This window comes from Sarcophilus harrisii, chromosome 4 (assembly GCF_902635505.1).
Source record: "Sarcophilus harrisii chromosome 4, mSarHar1.11, whole genome shotgun sequence".
Lineage (NCBI taxonomy): Eukaryota > Metazoa > Chordata > Mammalia > Dasyuromorphia > Dasyuridae > Sarcophilus > Sarcophilus harrisii.
In genome coordinates this window covers 338,350,843-338,377,474 of record NC_045429.1, presented here as the reverse complement: position 1 = coordinate 338,377,474, position 26,632 = coordinate 338,350,843, and the positions used below count along the sequence as shown (strand labels likewise).

Here is a 26,632-nt window from a genome sequence, read left to right as displayed (position 1 = left end):
GTTAGGTCAATCTTTTTATCACTGAAGGGGGAGTAGAGGTTGCTCACCTCATTTGTAGTCAGCCTAAAAGGAGGTGTGTGTATGGAGATTGGCCTCAGTTGTCTGAGGATCGCACTGGGGTCTGTGACTTTAAAAAAAGGTCAAAGTACCTGTATTTTTAATAATTTCTTGACATGGTAAAAGGATTTTACATTACGATCCAGGGAAGCTGGGAAAGGATAAGGATTGGGGAAGCAGGGTTGGGGACATCAGAACAATCCAACAAACAAAAAAGCAAACAACACCAAGAAACACATGGTGGAGAGGGAGAAGGTAGGCTGGGAAGGGGACAGGCTCTAGGAGAGGCCCAACTAAAACACAGTTGGTTTGTTACTGAATATTATTCATGGGAAGACAATGTCCTGACTCCTTCACTATAACATAATGGAACAGACAGTGATGCATCCCAGGTGGAAACCAGCAGGAAAGTGAGGAGAGAGAAAAACAGAAGGGAACATGGAAACACACATAGGAAAAGGGTTGATTGGCTGAAAAAAAGCAGACTCTCTCTGAGAGGTAACAGAACTGAGGGAGGAGGGGAGAGGCTGAAGAACCTGTAATAATGGAATATATCCAGAATTCTCAAGAGAAAGACAGCGACTCTTCCATGTTTCTGCTCCATCCCAGAGTTGCACACGCGCACACACACATACATACACGCACGCGCGCACACACACACACACACACACACACACACACACACACACACATGCCCTATCCTTCTTGGGAAAAAATATAAATAAAAATATTCCAAAAGGAAGAAGCCCAAAAGTAGCATCTGGATCTAAGCTTCAGAAAACACCACCCCCCTCCCATAATTTTTAACTGATTTAAGAAGAACCAAACAGTTGGGGCAGCAATCTTTGTTACAATTCCCAACAAAACGAGTCACAGGATTGGTGGCTGCCCTCACCTCCTCCTTCCCATCTCTCTGTTCAGGTGAACAGATTGTGCCTCTCAGCTGAAGCCTCTTCCACTTTAGTCTGGACACCTGACTCTTGGACCTAGGATGAAATCTTAAAGATGGGAGATCTGGTAATAAGATCAGGAGTATGTGTGGTGGCAAAGCTATATATGAAAAACTGAAAACCTCACAATAAAGACATTTTTTAAAAATGAGAAAGAGACAGTAAAAGGTATATTTCCCAAGGTCCCATGGTAAGGAGATACAATTTAGGAAATACAACCTCTTCCTCTTTCTCTCCCCATTCCCATAATCAAAGATCCTCTACACCAGAGAGGCAACGGTATCACACCCCCCCCCCCATTCCCTCAAAGAAAAACTAAATTCTTTCACTTCTGACTCCCCCAATATCTAACCAACTAACTGAAAAGGAGACAAACACACCAAGATACCAGAGATGGGGTGGGGTGGGGAAAAGAGTTCAAGAGAAAGTGCATGTGTGCATGAACACACATATGCAAACACTCCAGAAACGAGTCTTGACAGGGCAAGTTGGAAATGGGCACTAGGGTAGGAGAGTTCCTGAGGCCTGAAATAAGAGGTAAACACGTCACAGAACTACATGAGAGCTTCATTAGACTCTAACTAAAAACAGAAGAGAGGTGTGATTACTATTTCCAGCCAGTTTCCCCATCTCGATAGTCATGTAACAAACCAAGGCAATGTCGGTCTTGAGCCAGACTCACAGAGTCCCCTGGCTCTGGCCCTGGCCTCAGTACAGCGTCTCTGCATTGCTGCTCCGGGGCCGCTTGATCTTCTCAATGTTTTTCAGGATCATGTCATGTAAAGTGACCTGAGAGAGAGGTTGGGGGAGGGGGAAGGAAAATCACCCACCTGGCTCTCATCCAGCCTAGGCATAGGGACTTCAAACAGCTTTCAGGTCAAGAGATGGGATCACTGGATATCAATCACCAACTTTATGGCCCTGAGCTCTCAGATGAGAATCAGAATCTAACCCTGCCCCTGCCCCTGCCCCTGCCCCTGCCCTTACCCCCACCCCCTGGAGATGAATGCTGAGAGAAGCCAGGGCAACTGGAGAGTTATGTAGTAAAGGGGTCACTCACGTATTGGTTCCTCAGTTCTGATATGATGAGCCGAAGGCTGATATATTCTTTCTCATCAATCTCTGTCACTGTGCGTCGATAGTCTTCCTGAAGAATAGGAAGAAAAGAAAGAAAAGGGAAAGGAAAAAGGAGTGGCTGTTTTTCAGGGCCAGGAGGAGGGTGGGCTTATTCAAGATTTTTCTCCCAATTTCACACTTTTCATCCCCCCCAGCCAACAAAATTTTTTCACTTACCACATGGGGATATTTGGCTATTTTAGAAACCAATTTGGCTCTTGTAATGTAATATCTGGAATAAAAAAAAAAAAAAAAAAAAAAAAAAAAATGGAGGAAGCAAGTAGTAGGAGTCGTCAAAGATTGACCCTATTCCTCAATCTCTGGGCCAGTCCCCAACAGTCTTACCTAGAAATCTGGTCCAGATAAGATGCAGCTTCACTCTCTACAGTCCTTAGTTCTGCAACAGTCTCCTCCTATGTGGGATTAAAGGGTGGATGTGTGAAAGCAAATCCATTCCTACTGACACACCAAAGGTCACCAACTAGTAAGGCCCAAAAAAGGCAGATGAGAAAATGCTCGACTACATAAGTAGACTTTCATTTAAGGATTTTATTAGACAATCAACCAAGAGCCTGTATTTTGCAAAAGTGCAAAAGTCATGTTGGATACAAATGTAAAGATCACCACATTTCTGCGCTAAATGAAATAAACTCCTTGAGAGCATATGATCTAGTTTATCATCTAATCAGAAGGCATTACCTGGATGGATACACCAAAGTTATTCCCATCTTCTATCCTGGGGATAAGGAGCTGAACCCACATTTTGACCTGGAAAGAAAACAGAGCAACATGAGATTACTTATGTGAAAAATACTACTGTGTGAAGGAAGAAAGGAAAAGAACCATTAAACACAAACTTGGCAGCGAAGCAAGAAAATGCCCTTCCACCTCAAAAATAAAAATAAGTAAAATACAAAACCACTTTCCTCTTCCCATTAAGACTTTTCCCCATCCACCATGATTTTCATTTCCACTCTGGCCTTACCGTATTGCATTTCTCGATCAATAGCCGGATTTCAGGTTTCACCTTTTCAATAATGTCCACCAGCTGCTGGTTGCTTTTTAACATCCCATTAGGCATCACAAACACCTTGGTACCTGGTAGGAAAGAAAACAACAAAAAAAATTTTTTCCCCCGGTCTAGAAGAAGTATAGACATTTTTCTCTCTTCTTCCCAAAGCCTCATAAGCCACCCTTCTCCTCCTCAGCACTCTCACCCACACAACCCTTGCACTTCCCCCAACACATGTCCCTAAAGTCAGGTCAGGACTTCCCTTGCCTCAATGAAAAGCAGTTTTTGTGCAACTCAGAATTCTAAATTCAGATACATTTAATTCTAGAAAAATGCAATCAGACTGTAGCACTCTGGACACCAAATCAACCAAGATGAGGCTTACGGGAATAGGTTTGGGGAAAAAGATAGTGCTCACCCTGGAAGGCCTCCTCACATTCATCCAACTTCCTCTTCTTCAAAGTGGGCTAAGGACATGCAGAGGTTAAGTGTTATCCTCCTCAAAGACATCAATTTTTAAATTACTTTACCCTATATTCTTCCCATAGAGTCCTGAAACCTAAATTGAAAGTCCCTCATTGTTGATTCCATTCAATTCAATAAACATTTACGTGCCTATGTCAATGGCACTGTGTTAAAATACCTTATAAAAAGACAGTAAACAATCTGTTCTCAAGAAATAATTTAATTGAAAAGACTAGGCTCATTAAGCAAATGATAGAGATGATTTGGTATTGACCTTGTTTAAATAAATACTAAACAAAGAAATGATCAATGGGAGGTGTTGAATTTATTTGGGAATTCTTGCTTTAGACCTATACTAGTTCTGTAAATAGCTGATAGTTACATAGTACCTCTTTTCAGATTTGCAAAGTGCATTACATATATTATCAAATTTTTATATTCAAAAATACAAGTCAGAAGGAAGGGTGAGCTTATACAGCCAACAACTTCCTAATCTTTGACAGAATGAGATACCAACTGGTTAAAAAAAAAAAAAAAAAAAGTCTTACCCAGGACCAGATATCTTATAACCTCTAGAGAATGCGTATGTTCATTTCAGTACTGTTGGATGTCACAACAGCTTTAGGAACGGGATAGTTAAGTCTCTTCTCATGTTACAAATACAAAAACAAGATGGATTATGCTAAACTCTCAGAAAGTGGCTCCTAGTCCCTGAAACAGGTCTTTAATACAAACAGAACTCTGGTTTAGGTGCATCTATAGATCAACAACAGAGAGTAGTAAAGAGAAACTTACACCATCCAATCCGTCGTGGCTATTGGTAAGAAGGATAGGATCAGGGACAGGGAGATTCATGTCTGAGTGGATCTGGGTTAAATCATGGATGTTTAAGATAGGCTCCTGGAAGGAGGAAAAAATATGTTTCTAAGTTAAATAGAAGTGTAAAGATGATTTAAGTGTTAAGATGAGGGGCTATGGGTATGGAATGTCACTGTCAGACGTGGTCACTGCTAGCTGCTTGTGCTTAACTATTTTTCTTCGTTATAAGGAAGGACTTGGGGGAATAGAGATACAATTATATCTGGAAATGACTTCAATGTTAAAAGAAAAGGAATAAGAATTCTTTTTTGAGGTGCAAGGAAGGAGAATGTATGTGTTAGAATCAAACACAAAGCAGACAATTCCAATTTGCTATGGAGTCCAGCATCCTGAGGGAACTGGGGATAAAGGTAGCTACAGAAGGGAAGGGAGGGAAAGGAAGTATCTCTCACCTTCAAAAAACTATCAAGTTCTAACAACTTCTTTGGGAAAAAATTTGCCACCAAGTCTTCTGCCTGAAAGGGACACAGTGAAGTTGACTTACTGCTTGCTGGAGGGCTCTTAGCATCCAATCTACACACTCCCCAGGTGATCTCTTTTGGGTATTCCCAACTAAATCAGTCTTCTCTTCCCACCCAGCAAGAAGCATCGCTGCATCACTCACCTCACTTGTGATCCGCTCCCTGAAAGAATCAACCTGCAAAGGGCAAGAACACACATCAGAACTTTCTTCCAGGGTCCGGTAGCGGAAGGAACAGGTGTTCTCAGAAGCAAAGCAAAACAAACAAAACCCCCCAAACTCCACAAATACACACCAGAAAACTGTTGCTGGTGCCTCTGCTCACCTTGTAGTTGTAATGAGAAGACGAGAGACCCCCAGATTCTAAGTATTTTATTTTTTTGAGGATCCATTTTTCCATCTTGGGGGTGGTACCCACGGAATAGGGGCCAACACTCGTCGGTTTTTCCTCCCTCCCTATGTCAGCTTGCTCCCAGGGGTAGGGGGGTTGTAGGAGAGTGGAGACTTGGGGGCTGTGATCTCACAAACGCACCCCCCAACCCTCAGTGACGATGCGAGGGCAACCCCAAGCCCCTGTGGGATGTTGGCCTCCGCAGGGGGGAAGGGGTTGGCGCCGCACAAGCGATAAAGGGAAGGTTGGTTTTCGCCGCGGCTTGCCTACGGAACCCGGCCCAACACGTGTCCGTCACCGCCTTCCCCCTCTCCTCCCTGAGCCCAGCGCCGGTAGCAGCAACTGCAGCGGCCCCAGAATAATAGCATCCCCGGGTGAAGCGACGCTCCGCCCGCCTCCAGGAAGAGCCGACGGCCAGGCCGGGCTGGTAGCAGGATGGGGCGGGCCCGGGGCAGGGGGAGGGGGCGACGGGATCGGAAGTCCCCCCGGGAGACAAAGGCGGCCGCCGCGGGGTCAGGAACCGGCCCGGCGGGGTCGCGGGGAGGAGGCGGGGGCTGCTACCTTGAGCTTCACTTCCTGATCCACCTTCAGCAGCGAGGCCATGGCCGGGGCGGGCCGCGTCCGCTCCGCTGGGGGCTCCGGGACGGGAAACCGGAGGACCTGGGCACGGGGGCAGGCTTCGGCTTCCTTCGGGCCTCGGCCGGCCTGTCTGGCTCCCTCGCTTCCTCGCCGCCTGCCTCCTGGGCGCCTGCCTGCCTGCCTGCCTGCCTCCCTGCTCGCTCACTCGCTTGCCCGCCCGGCTTCCGCCGCTTACAGCGGAAGTCGCGTCACAGCCAATCGCCGGCAGGCTCTCGGGCGGCACGTGCCTGGCGCGCGCTCTTACGCACGCGCGCCCTAACGCGCGGCGCTCGCTCGGGCCGGAGGCCAAGGGGCTGTGCTTTCTCTCGTCTGTGGTCACAGGACCAGCTCCGAGTAGAGAATCGGAGTCAGGGGCCACCTAGGAGGCCAGCAAGAGCCAGGGCCTTCCTCCTTCGGGCCTCAGAACGTTACGTGGCTAATGAGAGAGGCCAGAAGGGCCTCGGGCATCTTGGGCCGTCTTCACCTCTCCGGGGCGCCGGCGCGCCGTCGTGTGCCAATGACGTCAATACTGCGGGCCGGGTCCTGGGCTGTCAGTGGAACCCGGCAGGTGCACGCCTCGGGCCGGGGCGGGCTACCTCGGGGCCCTGGGATACGCGCCCAGGCGCCGCCGCGCCGGTCTCGGCCCATTTCATTTTCCTTAATCTGGGAGCAGGCTGCGATCATCATCAGTAGATTGAAAAAGTTGCTTTGCCAAGGGGACTTGGGGGATGATCGCGTCCAGTGCCAACGCCGGGCTTTCACAGATAAAGAAACTGACGCCTGCGGGTGGAAAGTGGGTCGATCTAAGTGGTAGAGCCAGGCCTAGGAACCATAGCCAGACACAAGGGACCACACCCTTCTCTGACTAGTTTAGGGCCAATGCCATCGAAGTCACAGGTCGTTCTCTGTGGATTCCTCCCCCCAGCTCTTTATTTGTGACTCTGAAATACACTTCCTTATGTACTGCTTAGTACGGTTACAGATATTTGGGCCTTACAGACCGCTTGACTAATCTCTATAAGGGTCAAGGGTCTTCTCTCTCTTCTTTTTTTTTTTTTTAATCTCAAGCACCTAGAAGCAGATGCTTTGCCCTGGAGAAACCTCTTAAGGTTTTTTGAGCTGGACCTTGTGTCAGAAGGGAATTGGAATGATTAATGAGTGTATATGCAAAGGATCTTCACGGTTCTTTGAGTTAGGGGGACAGAGAAGTTGCCCTGTTTGACTCTACTACAACCCATGTTGTCCTTTCCTTGTGCTGGATTTGGAGTGAGGGAAATGAGTTCAAATTCAGCAGCTGATGTTAACGATTATTCTTACTTATACATAGCAGAAAGAAAGGTGTAAAGAGTAGCTTTATTTTATAGCCGCTTGAACACAACCCCTATGATTATCCTCTTTTAAGAGTGAAGGTACGGGTTTAGAAAAAAGTTAATTGTTCAGGGTCATCAGCTGGATGTGAACCCAGGGTGGTTGTTGGCGGTTCCCCCTCCCCCTCCTCCAGTCAAATTCAGCCCTCCATTATACCTCATAAACTACTCATTCTTGAGTGCTCTAGTCAATTGGTCAGTAAGTATTTATTAAACTCCTACCATGTGTCAAGCATTGTTCTAAATATTAGGGATCAAAAAAGAAACAAAAAACAGTCCCTGCCCTCGTGTTCACAATTTAACACAAGATAACAGGTAAATATGTACAAACAAGTTATATACAGGAAGAATAGGAAATAATTGAGAAAGAAGGCACTAGTATTAAGAAAAGTTGGGAAAGGCTCCCTGTAGAAAATAGGATTTTAGTTGTACTTATAGGAAACTAGTGGGCAGAAATAAGGAGAGAGAGCGTTTGAGCTGTAGGGAAGGGAGCCAAAAAAAAACAAAAAAACCTGAAACTGAGAGATAGTGTCTTTTTTGTTGGATGACAGAGGCCAAAGTCACTGGATAAAAGAGTATGTCACTGGGAGTAAAGATATAGTACTACTTTCATTAAGGGTGTCTCATAGAAGACAGACCATTGTGCCAAAAGTACCAATGCCAAGATCTTTTTTTCCCCTGCTTAATAGTATTTTTTCCCAATTACATGTAAAAATAAGTCTCAACATTCATCTTTATGAGATTTTGAATTCAAAATCTTTCTCCTTCCCTCTTTCCCTTCTACTCTCCTTAAGAGAGAAAGCAGTCTGATATAGTTAAACATTTCCACATTAATCATGTTGTGAAGGAAGAATCAGCACAAAAGGGGAAAACTATAAGAAAGAAAAAAAGTGGAAAATATGCTTTGATCTGCATTCAGATTCCATAGTTCTTTCTCTGGAAATTTTCCATCACGAGTCTTTTGGAATTGTCTTGGATCATTGTATTGTTGAGAAGAGCTAAGTCCACATGTAGTTGATCATTGCACAATGTTGCTGTTATTGTGTTCTCCTGGTTCTGCTTGCCTCAGTCACCATCAGTTCACAGAAATTTCTTACAGTATTTCATCACAATCACATACCACAACTTCTTCAGCCATTCCCCATTCCTCAATTTCCAATTCTTTGCCACTACAGAAAGAACTGCTACAAACATTTGCATATGTGGGTCCTTTTTCTCCTTTTTATGATCTCTTTGGGTTACAAACCCATCAGTGACACTGTTGGATCAAAGGGTACAGCACAGTTCTATAGCTATAGTTCTAAATTGCTTTACAGAATGGTTGGAATAGTTTGAAATTTCTGGATCTGTTTTATGCTCATCTCCTCTGCCAGGAAGTTTCAGATCATAGAATCTAAATTGGAATGGGCTGCATCTAGTCCAATCCATATCTAATAATCCTTTCAAAAATACAACTGGTCATACTCAGACCTAGACTCAGTTTCTATCTTTTTAAATAGCTTGTAGTTTTTGTTTGTTTGTTTTTTCAAGCACACATTGTTGAAAAGTTAAACTTTATGTTTTTCTGCTCTCTCAGAATCATGAATTTAAGTCCTCAGAGACTATCCAAGCCAAAATCTCTCATTTTATAATTGATGAAAAGGTCCAAGGGTGTGATTTACCCAAGGTCACACAGGTCATGAATAGCAGAGGCAGTATTCCAACTCAGATTCTGCGACTCTCAAAAATATCCTCTGACTTCAACCCTGACATCTCAGGAAAGTCTGAAGGAATCTGGTTCAGTTAAGGTTGAAGATGCTGGGAAGAGCTGGAGAATTCAGAAATTTTCAATTGCTCCATTTTCCTACCCTCCTCTTGTACTTGCCCGCAACTCTTGGGCTGTTCAGTGGACTTAACTGCAGTTCTTAAATCTAGCTGGGGAGGCCGCTATCGCGCTCCTCGTACTCTGGGAACGAAGAGCCGAAGCTTGAGGTTGGTGGGTGGGGTTCGCGTCTTTGGGTCCTCCTCCGTCACATCCTTTAGAGGGCGGAAGTCCCGCCCAGTGAACCGGGAAGTAGGAGAGGGCCGAGATCTGGGCTGTGGGCGATGGGGCTCGGGGAGACGGGAATCCTGGAGCGAGCCGGAGGTGTGAGGGTGCCACCGCGGTAGGCCTTACTCGGCCTGGCCTGGGCAGCGGATTCTGGAGCGTAGAGGTGAGGAGGCGGCGGCGGTGGTCCTGGACTGGGGCCCTGACCCTGCGGCGAGACCGCCCTCGACCCCGCCGTCGCCTAGTTCGTGTTTCTGCACCTCGGCCAAGAGTGGGCTCCCGGGCCGTGGGACTGGAAATTCCTTGGAACCCTGGGGTAGAGGGCTGGAGTGAGAATCCTAGGCCAGAGAAGCGCCCCCGGGAACCCCTACCCCACGCTGATCTACAGCCGGGTCCCCTCAGGGATGGAGGGGTCGAAGTCATCGAGCAGCACCATGCAGGTGAGCTTCGTGTGCCAGCGCTGCAGCCAGCCCCTGAAACTGGACACGTCCTTCAAGATCCTAGACCAAGTCACCATCCGGGAGCTCACAGGTCTGCTCCGTTCTGAGGGTTAGGGGGAGGGCCGCTGCCCTTAGGAGTGGACCCGTGACTGATTACAAGCCTCAGGGCTTTGCCTAAGGATTGTTATTTTCGTTTTGAGTAAAAGAGGAGGTTGAGATGGCTAAGGCTCCTTGCAGTTTTAATGCTCTGTAAGTTCTGGAATTGTATTTGAGTTTTCCCACCTCATTTTCATTCGTGTTGAATATAAAGTGGAGGTCGAGAGCTTCGAGTGTGATGGAGAGAGGGGGTAAAAGTAGGAGAGGAGTGGAGTGAGAGTAATGAGAAAAAAATTTAAAATGACCTAAAATTGATGCTTGTTTTGTATTGTAAAAGTATGTAAAGCGAGACAAAACAGTTCCAACTAATGTAAATAGCAAATTCTAAAAAGGGGGGAGGGGCTCAAGGCTATCTTCACAGCTGGAGCAGGAAACTTTCACTGACTGGAGTAATTTCTTCTCCCTCTAGCTCCACTACTCACCACAGCTCAGACAAAGCCTGGAGAGACCCAGGAGGAAGAAACTAACTCAGGAGAGGTAATAGAATAGGGTTTGTACTTTTTCTCAAGGGTAGAATCCTGCTTAAGAAAAACATTCAGAGCTTCTGCTCAACTATAGTGGTCTCAGGCTCCATTTATAGGTTAGAAATATTCTACTTAAGGTGTCTGTGAAACAAATGCATTTTTATCTCTATAGTTACAGAGAAGTAGAAGACAATTTGAGGGTCCATAAGTATTAGCCTATGGTGGGGGAGTTCATGAAGCAACAATAACACTTTAGAGAAGATTGTTTCTTGATCACTGATGTTTTCCTAACATAAATGGTGAATGGCACTGGTAGCATTCTTTTAATATAAAAATCAGTAATGCATGAATATGTTTTTGTCATAAACACATAATTTATTTGTTTTACGGTTTACTATATTATTGTTAATCATAGGCTGGCTTGATCTTGCCAGCCCTTTTTTGCTGAGGCAGTTGGGGATAAGTGACTTGCCCAGAGTCACACAGCCGGGAAGTGTTAAATGTCTTGAGATCAGATTTGAAGTTGGGTCCTCCTGACTTCAGGACTGGCACTCCAACCCCTATACCGACTAGCTGTTCCCCTGCCGCCCAATTCTAGGCAAACTTTTCTAGCTACTATGGTTTCATTGGTATAGGGAACTGCCACATGAGGACTGGGGGTTGGGGAGATACAGGGAAGTTGGGCCACCTTCCTTACAAGTCAGTAGGTTAAGTGACTTTCTTAGGTTCATGCAGCCAATATCTCAGTGGCAAGATTTAAAAGTGAGGTCTTGAAAACCAGCTTTTTACTATATTACAACTTATATAAACGTGTATTATGTATTATGGAAACATATCTAGATCCGACCTATAATAAATAATTGGGTAAATTTGCTCTCCTTCCCTTGGGGGAAAACATAAACATTCCACCTTTCAAATAAGGATATTTAAAACATTTAAAATAGGATTTTTTAAATTATCTGAGCCATTAGTGCTGTTAATCAGAGGTTGCCTATATAACCATATACCAGCTTTAGTTCTGTTAAGTGCTGGTGATTTAATTACTAAAGCAAAACCAGTCCCTGCCCTCTAGGAATTTATATTCTAATGGAGCTGACTTTACATTTAAGAGACTAGTTGGGTATGGGGTAGGGAACACTTTGGTTTGGAAAGTTACTAGAATGAGAAGATTGGGCTGTTGGGGAGCTGATCACCCAATCTAGGAAAAATAACTGTTGACTTATGGTTCTTGGTTCCAGAATTGGAGGACCTTAAGGAAAGGGTACTAGCACAGTGGCAATTAGTCTTGCTGATGTTGTGAAGGATTTGGCCAGAGGAGGAGGAGAATAAAGATTAGCATAGTGATTAGAGCTTTATTGAAAATACTTGTCCAGGACAGGCAGTTATACTCCGGGGAGCAGTGTTATTGTTTGGGACACTAACTGGTACACCATAGTCAACTGGTAGTAAGATATTGTCCTCTCTTATTTTTAGGAGCCATTTGCTGAAACTCGTCAGGATGGTGTCTCCCGAAGATACATCCCTCCAGCCAGGTACTTGTTATGCCTCAGCCCCTATTCCATACTAGAGGCACATAGAATTAGGATGGCTTTCTCTGTGTAAGATCTTAGGATCAGATGCCAACGGACAACCATATAATCCCTCGAACAATCAAGGTCTCCTGTCTCCCTTCCCCCATAGTTCTTCACGGTTGTGGAGTGAATCCATAATTTCCCTCTGGCAACTATTAGGGTAGAGAGGGTAAATTAAGTAGTACTTAGCTGGGAAAAATTAATCTAATTCCCTGGAGTAGAGGGAACAGAAAATCTGAAAATTATCCTTTAATTGATATTTATGAAATTGGGTTTTTTATTAGGGGCTATATATAGGAAGTGCTCTTCCTTGGCCACCCTACCCACTGACATTTCTGTGATGACATGGTTGTTCTCTCAAGCCAATAAGACTACCTTATGTATCACCAAGAGAAAAGATCAGAATGACTTTAAAGAAACCCAGAGTTGGGGGAATAGATTTGACTCTTTAAGAGTTTCTATCGCTTTGCTATCTAAGAGTCTTGCCTCTGGCACGTTAGGAGGTGGAGGGGGAACCTCTCTGCTCCCTCATGTGGCTGGTGGGTGGGGGACTGTCTATAGGATGATGTCCACAGAAAGTGCCAACAGCTTCACTCTGATTGGGGAGGCATCCGATGGAGGTACCATGGAGAACCTCAGCCGAAGACTAAAGGCAAGTCTGCCCATCAAGGGGGTATGGTCTGAACTGGTGGAGGAGTATGTGATCAGTCGGTGCGAGGATGACTCTCACTGACTCCTCACAATGAACTTCATAGATCACTCATTTCTAATTATTCCTCAGGTCACTGGAGACCTTTTTGATATCATGTCAGGCCAGACAGATGTGGATCACCCTTTGTGTGAGGAATGTACAGATACCCTGTTGGATCAGTTGGACACCCAGCTCAACATTACAGAAAATGAATGTCAGAACTACAAGTGAGTTCTTGTCAGAGTCTGATAAATAACACTCTAGATCAGAGCCAAACAACTCGGTGCTTGCTGCTGATGTGCGGCTTGGATGAAGGAATCCTAGATTAATTTCTTACAGGTTTTCCTTCTAGCTGTACTATCGTATAAATGACAGGTTCCCTCAGATTAAATATGGTGTCTTCAACAGGCGATGTTTGGAGATCTTGGAGCAAATGAATGAAGATGATGAGGAGAAGTTGAAGTTGGAGTTGAAAGAGTTGGCACTCGAGGAAGAGAGGCTGATCCAAGAACTGGAAGATGTAGAAAAGAACCGAAAAATTGTGGCAGAAAATCTTGAGAAAGTCCAGGCAGAGACTGAGCGGCTAGATCAGGAGGAAGCTCAGTAAGTGATTCCTATCTCGGTGCATACCCTCTTCCTTCAAGGCTAAGGAGAACAAATAAAGCCTGAATGTACCTTGGACAGTTCTATGGCACAGATTAAATGACTGTCTAGGAATTAGTCACCATCAAAATTTGAATCCTTGTCTGCCCAATTTCAACTATGTATTTTCTCTACTATGCCTTCTGTGGCACTGAGAGTACAAAGACAAAACCCAAACAGGCCCTGCTTTAAAGTTCAGTTTTTGCTAATATGTCACAAATATGTCATTAAAAACAAAACAAACAAAAAAAAAAAAAACTGGAGATTGGAGCTTGAGCCGAATCTTGAAGGAAGCTGGTAAAAGATAAGAGTTTAGCCTATGCTTAGGAAGAAAATCAGGAGGTAGAATTCTAAGTTCAAGAAATAACTAATGGATTAGTTTGGCTAGAACATAGAGAACAAAAAAGGGACTAACATAAGTCTGGTTATATTGGTTGGAGCCAGATTATGAAGGGCTTTAAATACCAGGAATGGAAGAAGGCTTGCATTTTATCTTAAGAGACAATAAGGAACCACTGAATATTTAAACTCACTGAGCCTCAGTTTTATCTGTAAAATAATGGTATTTACTTGTTTTAAGATAGGTTATATACATTCTCCTTTAGTCCTCATAACAACCCTAGAATATGCAGATATTTTACAAATGAGGAAACTGAGGCTTAGGGAATAAAATTGTTTACCTATAATGATGTTGCTAGTCATCTTCTCACAGCCACATCTTCTGATTTCAAATCCAATGATTTCACTATTACTCAGTACTGCTAAGATCCCTAAAAGTCCTTTCCTGGCTTAGAATTTTGTAATTACATAATAGTGAAGGAAAAACCCATTCTTGTTAGGTTCCTGTTATATGAAGCTGGAAGAGGTTTCCATCTGGTGGGGAAAATTGATCTATCCTTTTGGCACTTATTGTTGGGGAGATGTGTAAAGTAAGCCATTTTAAGTTTTACCATTAACTGTGGGCTAGGCTTTGGGAATGTTAAAACAAAGAAAAAAATTCCATACCCTCAAGGAATTTACAATTATGTTCCATGAAGGAAAGTACAGATAGGGTGTTTAACTGTCACAGCCCATAGAAATTGAGCCAGGGATTTTATAAAATAAATTCATACTAATGTAAATACTCAGGGCAGGTAGTGTATATGTCTAATATGGTCTTAGGGAGTCAATCTCCCATAATTGTCCTTTTGAAAAGAATTGTGTTTTGTCCTTTGTGAAGGGCATGCCCAGCCCCGAACAGGTGGAACTTAACATGCTTTTCCTTCTCTCACTGGGAAAAAGGAATGACGCTCAGTGTTGTGTCCTACTTGGTGATCCTATACCAAATTCAGAAGGCCCCAACAGCTTCAAAGCCAAAATAATTCATTGATTGGAATGATAAAATTGAGATCTTTGTCCACAAGTGACATCGGCTTGTTTGCCTTACTCAACAGATACCAGAAGGAATATAGTGAATTTAAACGACAACAGTTGGAGCTAGATGATGAGCTAAAGAGTGTGGACAACCAGATGCGTTATGCTCAGATTCAACTGGACAAACTGAAGAAAACAAATGTTTTTAATGCAACATTTCACATCTGGTAATATGGACTGTGGTATGAGAAGAGAGGGTGGGGGGGGGAACAAGACACATCTGGATTTTAATTACAGAGCACCAAAGACACTCTCCCCAACAAAACAGGAACTAAGTATTGTATCATGATGTTTTGTTTTAATTCAGTGTTAATGGGGTGAGTATGAATTCATCTAATTCTAGGACATAAAATTACCCAACACTGAAAGGGGAAAGAATCATTAGGCAAAATTTTCTAGGCACATAAGACTTATTTGTCCTGTCACAGGGTACTGATTCTTGCCCCCCTGCTCCTGCGTCAATATTTTCTTCCTGTGGTTATGGGAAAGGTTCACTAGATTACAAATTTTTTTCCCTTCTTTCCTGCTTTCTTCCACAGGCATAGTGGACAGTTTGGCACAATTAATAACTTTAGGCTTGGGCGGCTCCCTAGTGTCCCTGTGGAGTGGAATGAGATCAATGCTGCATGGGGACAGACAGTGTTGTTGCTCCATGCCCTAGCCAACAAAATGGGCCTGAAATTTCAGAGGTAGGATAATCAATTTTTTTGTTTTGTCTCCATAAATTAACACATTTTCAATAGTACCCCACTCTATTTGGTAAATATTTTCTGGATGAGGAATTATATATATATATAATCTTTTCTGGACATTTTCACTCTGTAAAGCATCTTGTCTATAGGAGAGAAGAAGCTACTGAAATCCATGGATAATTGACAAATTACATGGCGTCATTTTTATTAGAAAAGAGTATCCTCTTAAGCAGCCTTGTTATCCACTTCCTTAATTTTTTTTTCCTTTTTTTTAGGTATCGCCTTGTTCCTTATGGAAATCACTCATATCTGGAGTCCCTTACAGACAAATCCAAGGTGCTCTGGGGTATCTCCAGTTCAACTGCATTATAGAATAATCCTGGTATTTTCTAATGAGACAGCTGAATTTCGTTCTAATATTGCACTTCAGCTTCTGTCCCAGCCTCAGATGGTCTCTAAAACATGAATATCTAAGATGCAGTTAAAACTAAACGTTTTTCAAAATCAGCTAGAAAATTCTGAATGAGAGGTCCCTAAGGTTTTATCTATTTGGGGTGGCTAGAGAAGGTTGTATAACTTGGCATGGGAAAAGAATAGTATGAGGGAGATTTTTCTTGCTTCTATTTTCTACACAAAAAACCAGACCCAAAGAAGTCAGTCTGTGCCCAAAGTAATATAGCTGCTCTACTACAGGGGAGAAGATCACCAGGACTTGCCTGTTTTCAGTGGAATTCAGATAAGAGCATGGATTGAAAAAATCAGCAGGACTGAGACCATTCTGTATGCTTTGGAGTCACATGTACTAATATGTCTCTCTTCTTGAGCAGGAGCTGCCATTATACTGTTCTGGAGGTTTGCGGTTTTTCTGGGACAACAAGTTTGATCACGCAATGGTAGCTTTCCTGGATTGTGTGCAGCAGTTCAAAGAAGAGGTGGAGAAAGGCGAGACACGCTTCTGTCTACCTTACAGGTTAGTGTACAGTGACACCAGACCGAGCCAACTTGGAAAGAATTCACAGTCTAGTTAGTCAGAATAGTGTCAAGGACTTGTGAGGCCTGAAAAGAGCTGGAAAAAAAGTGCTAGGTCTCTCAGCTTTGATTGTTAGGGACTTGAGTGAGTATTGCTCTCTCTGAATCTTGCTCAGGTCCCTTGATCTTATGAATGAAGCAGGATGCGATCCCCAGTCCCTGGAGAGAGAGAGAGAGAGAATGTTATACTAAATGAGTTTGGGGATTATCTTGGCAAGGAGCTCTGTCTTCTCTAGTTTCAAGAGGGTTTTTCCAGAAGCTCCTGGAAATAAGCATTTTGATCAGATGTTGGCATCACCCTTAGTTAACAGGCAGGAGATTTCTCCATCAATGGAGCAGAATTCTCTTTCCTGGCCATGAAAACAAAGCATTTCCTTTTCCTCTCACCTTTTCATTAGTGAGGGATACTCTAACCCTCACCTCCCACTACAACCCACTCTTTGCTCCCATCCTTTCATTTGCTTCTATGCTCTCTGCACTCAGCTGTGACAATGGGGCTCTTGTGACAGCCAGCATGATATTTGGCTTTTGAAGCAAATCCAAAGTACACCACCCTTCCCTGACAAGAGTGCTTTAATGGAGAAAATGACGTGAATGGTCCCATGACCGTGTCCCTGCCCGTTTGCCTGAGCTGACTTGATTCTCAGTTACTAATGAGCTCTGATGTGTCTCCTCTGTAGGATGGATGTGGAGAAAGGTAAGATTGAAGACACAGGAGGCAGTGGCGGCTCCTATTCCATCAAAACCCAGTTCAACTCTGAGGAACAGTGGACAAAGGCACTCAAGTTTATGTTGACAAATTTGAAGTGGGGTCTTGCTTGGGTCTCTTCACAATTTTATAACAAATGACTTTTTCTTTTTTTCCTCCATGAGAGTGAGGGAGTCTTCTGCCTTAATGGCTTTGGAATGTTTTATTGGCAGAAATGTTATAAACTCATTTAATATTAAACAGTACAACATGTTTACATTTCCAAAAAGGAAAATCCACAAAGCCACTTTATTTTAAAAGAATAACGTTCTATTGCAGTAGTGTCCAGAGCAGTAACAATAAGTAGAACTCTCCATTAGTCCATTTCACAACTTTCTAATGGTCTTCAAAACAAAATAAGCTTGCTTAAAATTAAAAGATGGATAAAAAGCCTAAGTTGAGTGATTATCAGTGGATTTTCTTTCTCTTAATTATATTCATATTCAGCATAGTTTTTTAAATATGAACATCTATTAAGAGGAGTGAAATGTCTGTAACGTTAAGTAACATGGGAAAATGTCACATAAGCTTTTGCCCAGAGGCCACATGATGTGATTGAAAGCTTGAAACTTAATTCTTTTTCAAAGTTTAGTGCTTATTGTCTATCTGCTCTGTGCCAATAAACACAAGGCAGAAGAGAGAGACATGGAACAGACTTTAATAATGTTTGGGGCATTATGAAGATATATAATTATTATTAATAAAAGATTTGCTGCAGTCTGTTACTGTGCTGAGGCGCACTGGTTGTTTAAAATAAAAACATACTATCCTATAATAAAATACTTGGTATTCTAGAAAAACCAAATGCATGTAGCTATGTAAAAAAAGTTGGGACATGTCGAAAATTTTGTATTTTTAGTCATTTAAAGTAGACTGAAAATAGCCAATTCTAGAGAGCTGTTTATTTCAGAGGAGTGGGCAAAGGTCCCATCTTCAAATGAGAATGTATTTGGACTGGGATATTTAGGACAAAGAAATGTTAATGGCCTATAAGTCAAGGTCACCTGAGTTTGGATTCTTTTTTCTTCCTAGTCATATTCGTTTTATTTTTACCAAGAAATCACATCTAAAGAGGAAATTATATCTGTACTGTAAAACCAAACATTTCAGCCTACCATTCTTCTCCCTCCTTCCCCATTTATTTTTACCAAGGCTGCTGCAAGTAATAAAATATATTCACATTAACCCTTTTCCTGAAGATTAGCAAACAGAAATGGTAAAGTCAAACTTGCAAGACCTAAGATTTCTGAGCTTTTTTTCTGTACTAGGTTATGAGATTAAATAAATTGGGAGTGGAAGTGGTCTTGAACTGAGAGTCTGATAATATTCTAGAAACTCACAGTCAGGCTCACATGTTGCAGGTGGCAGCAGCTCTCAGTGGTCTGACTGCCAGGTGGTGCAGGCCAGGTTGCTGTCGAACTGGGGTGCTGGCTCCTACAGAGTGAGTCAGGATTGCATATGAAAACTCAGCAATACTTTCGGTAGCTATGCCAGTGATGCTGTGTAAGTACTCCACAACCTCAGGGAAAGAGACAGACAAGCAGCTAGTTTTTCTAAATCATCTTGACAAATTATACAAGTGTAAATTAAATCTTTCTGTTCCTCTGATTTTTTAGAAGTTTGGATCCAAATTATGTTTACCAGAGCTAAAAACTTTGAGATAGTTCTTAACACTTAGTACCTAAAATTTGGCATATAATTGACTTTTAAAGTTATTAGTTGCCTACTTGAAATTTCCCCTATTTTTAGAGGAATACTCTCAAGAATATTTGACCAGAGTACATACCTTTTCAAAGCATTTTCAACTTTGCTTTGTTAAAAAGTTAAAAATGGCTTTAATCAGCACCTAACCCCAGCTGTAGTTCTCTACTGCCCATTTGTCTTGGCACGCTGATCTGTCTTGTGCTAGGCTTTGAAACTTAATTCTGATGAAGTTAAATCTGCCTTTCCTTTAATTGATTGCGGAATGTTTTTTATTAGTTGAATTTTGATAATGATGCCACTTAAGAGTGCATACCTGGCCCCGCCACTTAAGAGTGCATACCTGTCCCCACCACTCCTGGTTTTGGATGAAAGCACTGGCTGCAATGATCCCAACTGCCAAAAGCATGAAGTCTTCTTTCACTGATAAACATTTTCCCCTGAAAAATTAAAATCACAGTTCAGTTTTATAATGAAGGTGAGAGTTGCCCAAATTCTTTGATCATTGAAATTTGTTATTCGATATGATTAATCTCGTGGAAAGAAAATGATGAAACTAGCTAGCTGGTTATCCCCATAGGTAGCTTCCTCCCAACCAGGATGAAACATGAACTTCACGTGTTATTTGATTTTACTGGCCTTTTGTGTTCCAATCTATTATAACAACATGTTTGTGGGGCTTCTCTCATCTGCCTTTACAGTAATCAGGCACTTATGTCAAATCCGCAACCTTATGACTGGTTTGTTTTGTATGTTTTCTCTTTTTTGAAAATAGCCCAAGCTCCACAACATGATTAAGAATCAATAATAGATGTTAATGACAAGTTCATTTAAATATTTTAAAATCTTCAAAGTGTTTTGGGTTTTGATTGGGTTAAACTTGCTACACCAAAACATTTAAGTTGCAAGATCATAAATTACAAGTTTATGTGAACAAATTCATTATGAAAATTGTCTCTATACCAAAGTGAGGGGACAAATTAGTTGGCTTTACTGAGTCTCACCCACTCAAATCCTTGTCAGAACATTGCTCACAGTATTTGTAAATCTTTAAGAGATAACCTTACCTCTGCTCCATGGGAGTAGAGTTCTCAATTGATGCCCTCAGCAGGCTTTCATAGATAGGCTCATGCAGGAGATAGACCAAGTCAAGTAATGTCAGGCAGGTTCCATGCAGCTGTTTGGCTGAGACCAAACAGCCATTATACCCTGGATGGGACATGGAGAGAGTCAAGTCTCTACCTTTGTCCCTCCATCAAAGGAAATACTTTACCAGGGATATGATCATATCCCTAATAAGTCAAGGTAGTACATTTAAGTTATAAGGCTACCACTCTTCCTAGTAACTAAGTTTTTCTTTAGACTTGTTTCAGTGGATTGGTTATTTGATTGTCAAAGGTAAAATTGGAGAAAAGGGCACAAAACCTCCATGCACAGTCTATTACAAATGTTGGAAAAAAAAAAAAAAACCCATGTAAACTATTTCTTTGCTATCTAAAGCAAAAAACAAAACATGCTGAGGAAGATTTTTAGTGGTTCTAACAAGTTAGCTATAGGGACTTCTCTATGTCCTTCCAGCAGTAGAATTACACACACACCAAAAAAAACAAGCCAAAACCCACCAAGCCAACTAACTGCCCCCTCCCATTCCTGGCTGCCAAACTACTAAGCAGAGCATTCAGGATGTTGCCGCTCTCTCCTTTGTTCAGTTAATCCAGAGCCCTGGAAGGCACGAATGCTTCTAGTAGAGAAGTTTCCAGTTATACTTGGCCTTTCATGGCTACTTGCGTTTGCCTAATTTTCACCAAGATATCTCTTGAATGATATACCTAAAACTTCTAGGAGCATCTCCACATACGCCAAAGGAGTAGGTAGATTGATTTGGAAGTTTAAAGACTTCAGAATGGCAAGTTCTGATTCCAGTAGTTCTTCTTTAGTATAAAGATACCCCAGAGCCTGGAGGAAATTAAGGACTGTAACATTGCTGACTATCTGAATAAAAAGAAGAGAGAGAGGGGACAGAAAAAGGATTTTCCAGTAAGTTGGGGATTTTGTTACAAACATTGAAGGTAGGGAGAGTAATACCAGCATAAGATCATAGATTTAGAGCTAGAAAAATATGAGGAAACCGGTTTAGAATTCAGAGATAGCAACTGAGATGGAATCTGAACTCTTTCCAATTCCAAATCTAATGCCCAGAGTTAGTTTCCCTTTTATAAATCTCACCTTTAATGATAATTTAAGTATGTTGACTATTCAGGCACCTTATGCAAACTGTCCTTGAGTCCAAAGGGGAAGAAAGGTGACCTGTCTGTATACTTATATGATGGCATTAATCCAGCTATTATACTCTGAGAACAAGATTGCCAGTTATAACAGCTGTGTTTAGTAGAAGTGCTTAGGAAGTGTAATTGCACTCTGGAATTTCCACATGAATAGAATCACCCAGGCTAGGGGTAGGTGTCTTAGAGCTGCCTGGTAGAAAATTTAAATTTATTCGTATCTAGTTGCCCACAGGTCAGCTTTTGAGCACAGTGCTGTGAAGATGGAAAGAATAAGACCAATTCCTTACTTTGTAGTGAAAGGAAAGTTTGCTTGCCAGCTGAACACATGACACAAGTCGAAGTACAAATGTATTACAGAGCTGTTCTTTCTGGGCCCTCCAGCTCCAGGGCTCTGCTTTCTCACTCCCTCTCACCACAGGTGCTGCTTGGCTGCAAATGCTTTCTGCTTGCTTAACCATGAACCTACAGGAGTGGGGGGAGAACAGGAGTAAACAATCTAGCCTTCCACACATTCCAGAGGGAGCATTTGTTCCTTAGATTGCTGCATCTTAGTCTCACCAATATCAATTTAAGACTTAGTTAACACTTGCAAGTAAAGGAAATCAACAGCAATGCCAAGGTACCATTTCAACAGTAGTGAGCACATTAATTAATCTGAGAGCTACTTAGTTGCAAAGCCCTCATGCCCAGGACTTTACCTTTCTAGGATTTCTACTGCCTGGTAGCTCACGGATTTTTCCAGGCACCATTGTTCAGACAGGAGAAAAATGAACTCTGCCAAAACAGAAAAGAAAAGCCTGAATCACAAGATGCAACCCTAACCACTCTGAACTATCAGTGTTGTGTAAAAACCATGATGTGACTCAAGTTAGAGGGTCAGAAGGTGAGAAAGATGAGACCAGAATAACTAAAGCAGAGCCTAATTTCTTTGGCTGCCAACAAGCTGATCAGAGGCACAAAAGGGAAATCTGATTTGAGTGCCAAGAGCCAAAGCTCCTCAGTGACAAGGGTTCAGCAGATAAGAACTCTTGCCTGGTACCAATATACATTAACCCCTTTCCCACCCTCTAACTATCTGCTCATATTCCTGACTGCTGGGAAATTTCTGGAATAGCTACAAAATCCTAATTCCTATAGTTTAATATAAAACCAAAATGGCTTTCTTGAATTTTAATCTTGCTGATGACAATTTTGTTTAGCTACCTTCTTCTGGAGATTTCCCATGCATGCATAGCATAACTCCACCCACTTTATAGTGAGCATGATTCCTCTAATCTGTTAAGTGGAACTAAGGTGACTGAATTCCTTGCCTCCCTCCTTCATTACCCTCTCCCACCAAGTTTTATTGTGTGTTTTTCATTGTAGGGTTGTTGTTAAATAGGCAGATTTTGAAAACTTCCCTAATTGGTAAAGACTAGTCCTAACAACCTCCAATATTTCACTTTGATTGAAAAGTCCCAGTTGGAATTGTTTAACTTGCGATTCCATTATAGGGTGGGAACCAGGAAAAATCTCAGTTCTCAACAGAGGAGCTTTCCAAGACCCCTGGGTTATCCATAAAAGACCCATCAGCATGGGACTGCAGATGGTCAGATACATGCAGAGAGAACTGTACGGCAGCCAAATCTCTCTCTTCACTGAAACCCGTCTCTCTTGACTAATGTGCAGCGGTAAATTCAAGACATGCCCACAACCCTCTAGCACATAAAAACACACCTGCATAAAATATCCTGGTAGGCACACAAAATCCCACCTTCAACACACAGGTATCGGTACCGACAGTGGAAAACTAGGTTAATTCAATTATCTCCTGTATCTCTATTGCCTGGCATATGTAATTACTTAACAAATGTATCTTGACTTGATGGACCTTGAAAATTCACACATTATGTCTAGACTTTAACCAAAATAAAACGCCTACAGTGTTTTCTAGTTTGTTCGGGGATCTTAAGGATCTGAGCAATGGCTTCGGTTTTCTCGGGACTTACAGAAGAAGAGGGGGAGAGGAAAGGAGGGTAAGAGAAGGAAAAGGAGGAGCTGAGGCCTTGGAGGCAAGGTTGGGGATTTTGGTGCCTCGGGTGCGGAATAGACCCCATTCCCCCCAGTCCTGGGCCCACACCCACGATCCGGGTCTCCCTGAAGCTGCCCGCCTGCCCCCGGGCTTCCCGCACCGCCCTCTCATTCTCTTGGGCTAGGTGGAGCAGGGCGTCTTCAATCGTCTGCGTGTCCACCGCGCCAAACTTAAAGTCACTGAGGGAAGCCGACGCTCTGGGCCCCGCGGCCCCAGCCATAGTCAGCTGCCCTGCAGACCCTCCAGACAACAACGACCTCCTTCCCCCCTCCCCCCAGACTCTCAGAAACTTCGCAGCTTATGCGGGGCCTCGTGCTCCCAACCGCTTTTCTAGGTCTCAACTGCCGAACTCGCGGGCTCCACGGGAGCTTCAGCCAATCAGAGGGCGCGCCCAGGACACTCCGCCTCGTCTCCGATTCTTCCCAAGAAAAGATCAGCCAGACTACAAGTACCAGAATCCTCAGCGGCGACGACGACCAAGGGGCTACCGTCCTTTCCGGCGTGCGCCGTGGTTCTGACCCGCTCTGGAGTAGGTGAGGAACGAGATGGCTGATACCGGTGCTGGCGGAGCAGCGGGATCAGAGGCGGGGAAAGCCCCCGTAGCGCAGCGCATTGACCCGGCGCGAGACAAACTGAGCCCGGCCCAGCTGCACTTTATGAGGCAGGTGGAGCTCTCCCAGTGGCAGAAAACGCTTCCGCAGCGGCGAGGTCGCAACATTCTGACCGGACTGAGCATCGGGGCCCTCGTGTTGGCCATTTGTATCCGCTGGTCACGGAGGTGGGGGGAGGGGAAGGGAGTAAGGGGAGGGAGAGAGAGGGGGCGCGAGAGCGGGGGTGGGCCTTAGAATTCGAAAAGACACATTTAACTTCCTGATGGGAGCCAGTGATTTGTCCAAGGTCACAGTGCGAGACGGCCCAATAATAATGAACAATCATTACCTAATTTGTTAATAGCAGTCACTTAACATTTTTATAGCGCCTACCACTAGGTAGGCCTTGACACGATGCTAAAAACTTTCCCCCAAATATCTCTTTTGGATCCTCGGGAGCAGTAGATGCTAGTATTATCCCCTTTTTACAGATGAGGAAACTGAGGCAAATCTATTGGCCAACAGGTTTGATTGCCTAATGTCACACAACCAGTATCCGAAAATTTGAAGACCTTCCAGGTCTATCCTAATTCTTCAGTCCACAGATAAAGCTTTGTGCTCTCCAGGAATACATGGACAACAGGAAGCTACAGCACTGGATCTTTGGTTTGTATGAGTGTGTTGGTATAATAAATAGGTGAACAAATCAAATATCTATTGATAAGTCATAATTTTTGCTGATCCATATATTCAGTTGAGACCCTATATGGGATTATGATCCACTGCATAAGAAGCTGGGGTCTAATCAGCATCCAGAGAAACAACTTTGGAGACAGAATGTGAATTGAAGCGTATTATTTTCACCTTTTTTGTTTGCTTTTTTTTTTTCTGGTTTTTCCCTTTTGTTCAGATTTTTTTTCCCCACAAAATGACTGCTATAGAAATGTTTTAAATGATTATACATGTATAACATCAAATCGCTGTCTTAAGCAGGGAGAAAGAAATTGGAACTCAAAATCTTAAAAAATGAATATTGAAAACTATTTTTACATATAATTAAAAAAATAAAACAGTACTGAATTCAGGAGGGAAAAAAAAGCAGCTGGAGTCTAGGGAATTCCCTGATGGGGAGACTCTTAGTGCAGGTCCGCACTTAGAGCTTTAGGGTGCAGAGAGAGGCTGTGACTTGCAGAAGCAAATCTTGAACCCATATCTTCCTGGCTCCGAGGTTGGCTTGCTCTCCATTATGCAGTACTGCCCCTGGACACTGTTCTTGTCCTAACGAGCCAGTGTGTGTTTGTTACCAGGTTTGAACCCAGCTTTTCCTGAGTTAGAAGCTATTCTTTTCCACTACTGTCCAGGGGAGAATAACTGGAAAAGAGGTAGGATCAGAGTTGCAGGTAGAGAACAAATACACTGAACATGTATGAGTGTTGGGGATCAGGGTGGGGGTGTGGTTTGAATTCCAGGATGGTGTGGGAACCACTTGAAGGAGACAAAAAAAAAAAAAAAAAAAAAGCATAGGCTACTGGGAGGAGGGGTTGGGACAAGCTGGGAAAAGAAAATTGAGGGACATGCTCCGATTTCTTCATGGTTTTCCTGAGCCCATGACTCCCAGATGGCTATACATTCTACTCAGTGTCCCAGGAGCGGTTCCTGGATGACTTGGAAGACCAGGCCAAAGCTGCTAGAGTGAAAGCTCCTGGGACCAATAGCCCCTAAACCCAATGAGTGCTCAGACTCTCCACTCTGGATGGAAGGTCTTCAAAATGAGAATGGGATGTTTCCACCTCCTCTCCTTTCTCTCCCCTACAAGAAAAAGACTCCCACTTGGGATAAGGAGTGTTTGGGCCAGCCTGACTTTGGGATGTGCTTTGGTTATGGAGTTCCACCCTGCTTTGGGAATTGTGTATCCAGCCAGTTTGATAGGAACACCTATTCCTTCTCTCTCCCCTTCTTTCCAAATTGAGCTATTGTTAAAATAGAAAGGAGGCGCGGCTTAAGTCACCTCCAGCTTTTTCATGTCTTCATAGTTTCTTTCTGCCTAAGATTTAAAGCTATTGTTGGGGGAAGAGGGGAAGATAAGAAAAATACCTCTTTTCTTTGTTGAAACCTGGCAATGATGATCAAGGACTGATTCACAATAAAGTGAATCATCCTTCTTGTTCTAGAGCTCTGTGAATTTATAGGGGGGGAAGAACAGAAAGGTTTACCAATTGTGGCAATTGTGTTGCCCTAAGGAAATGTGAATGTTTAACTAGAATGGCTTTTCCTGCGATCTTTCTACCGGATTAGTAGGTAAAAATCATGGAAATCATTGGGCTGTGTGTGGCTAAACTATCCTTCATGCACTAACACACTCCTATTCTCGGCTCCATTTTCCCTCCATTGCCTGGGGCCCTCACAATAGCCTTTCCCCCCCCCCCCCCCCCCCCCCCCCCCCCCCCCCCCGGATGGAAGGGTGAATGGGGGTCATCCAGCCCTCGAGTTTTCTGAGCTTGCCTGTGCAGGCCCAGGGTGGGGTCTGGAGGAGAGGTTAGATTGGTGGAGTTGATGGTTGACCTTGAAATTAAGCTGCAGATGGCATAATGCCAGGAGGCTGGGTGTCCACCTATGCTCCCCATTGTGAGAAGATTTTTTAATTCCCCCCTGCCTCACTGGTGAGGCTGGGCCCTTCCACCCACCCTCTATCCCCTGCGGGGCTGACAGACCAATAGACTCATTTCCAATATTTTTATTGGCTTCTTTACAAGTCTGACATGAGTGTGCCTAGCCCTCAGCTTGGGGGGATGGGGGTG

General features: G+C 43.3%; 4 protein-coding genes across 14 annotated transcripts; 2 read left to right on the top strand and 2 right to left on the bottom strand.

Moving 5' to 3' along the window:
• Window positions 1–134: 134 nt before the first annotated feature.
• Window positions 135–6,165, bottom strand: PSME3 (proteasome activator subunit 3). 6 transcript variants are annotated; one of them, XM_031966330.1, is made up of 11 exons: window positions 5,892–6,162; window positions 5,084–5,116; window positions 4,872–4,934; window positions 4,396–4,500; window positions 3,554–3,602; window positions 3,109–3,221; window positions 2,823–2,891; window positions 2,469–2,536; window positions 2,301–2,355; window positions 2,068–2,154; window positions 135–1,796 (listed from the first exon to the last, which is right to left on the bottom strand). In XM_031966330.1, exons 1-11 carry the CDS (start codon window positions 5,931–5,933, stop codon window positions 1,716–1,718), a joined length of 765 nt encoding a protein of 254 aa, XP_031822190.1. In that variant the 5' UTR covers window positions 5,934–6,162; the 3' UTR covers window positions 135–1,715. The 6 variants fall into 6 exon arrangements, with proteins under 6 accessions (XP_031822190.1, XP_031822188.1, XP_031822189.1 ...); XM_031966328.1 differs by lacking the exon at window positions 5,892–6,162 and adding an exon at window positions 5,235–5,437; XM_031966329.1 differs by lacking the exon at window positions 5,892–6,162 and adding an exon at window positions 5,265–5,433.
• A 3,181-nt stretch (window positions 6,166–9,346) lies between these two features.
• On the top strand, window positions 9,347–18,497 carry BECN1 (beclin 1). 2 transcript variants are annotated; one of them, XM_003768158.4, is made up of 12 exons: window positions 9,347–9,507; window positions 9,744–9,872; window positions 10,347–10,414; window positions 11,875–11,933; window positions 12,534–12,624; window positions 12,754–12,890; window positions 13,072–13,266; window positions 14,739–14,885; window positions 15,258–15,407; window positions 15,686–15,746; window positions 16,238–16,380; window positions 17,120–18,497. In XM_003768158.4, the coding sequence occupies exons 2-12, from the start codon at window positions 9,746–9,748 to the stop codon at window positions 17,286–17,288; spliced, it is 1,347 nt and encodes a 448-aa protein (XP_003768206.1). In that variant the 5' UTR covers window positions 9,347–9,507; window positions 9,744–9,745; the 3' UTR covers window positions 17,289–18,497. The 2 variants fall into 2 exon arrangements, with proteins under 2 accessions (XP_003768206.1, XP_031822184.1); XM_031966324.1 differs by lacking the exon at window positions 9,744–9,872 and having other exon boundaries at window positions 9,417–9,507.
• On the bottom strand, window positions 16,438–23,559 carry CNTD1 (cyclin N-terminal domain containing 1). 4 transcript variants are annotated; one of them, XM_023502325.2, is made up of 8 exons: window positions 23,293–23,559; window positions 21,872–21,947; window positions 21,461–21,635; window positions 20,718–20,880; window positions 19,956–20,097; window positions 19,232–19,328; window positions 18,528–18,706; window positions 16,438–16,598 (listed from the first exon to the last, which is right to left on the bottom strand). In XM_023502325.2, exons 1-7 carry the CDS (start codon window positions 23,462–23,464, stop codon window positions 18,536–18,538), a joined length of 996 nt encoding a protein of 331 aa, XP_023358093.1. In that variant the 5' UTR covers window positions 23,465–23,559; the 3' UTR covers window positions 16,438–16,598; window positions 18,528–18,535. The 4 variants fall into 4 exon arrangements, with proteins under 4 accessions (XP_023358093.1, XP_031822185.1, XP_031822187.1 ...); XM_031966325.1 differs by having other exon boundaries at window positions 20,718–20,844; XM_031966327.1 differs by having other exon boundaries at window positions 23,345–23,559.
• Window positions 23,560–23,702: 143 nt separating this feature from the next.
• LOC100932276 (cytochrome c oxidase assembly factor 3 homolog, mitochondrial) lies at window positions 23,703–26,151 on the top strand. Of its 2 annotated transcripts, none has more exons than XM_003768160.4 (2): window positions 23,703–24,003; window positions 25,453–26,151. In XM_003768160.4, exons 1-2 carry the CDS (start codon window positions 23,790–23,792, stop codon window positions 25,554–25,556), a joined length of 318 nt encoding a protein of 105 aa, XP_003768208.4. In that variant the 5' UTR covers window positions 23,703–23,789; the 3' UTR covers window positions 25,557–26,151. The 2 variants fall into 2 exon arrangements, with proteins under 2 accessions (XP_003768208.4, XP_031822195.1); XM_031966335.1 differs by lacking the exon at window positions 25,453–26,151 and adding an exon at window positions 24,360–24,866 and having other exon boundaries at window positions 23,703–24,022.
• The last annotated feature ends 481 nt before the right edge of the window (window positions 26,152–26,632 follow it).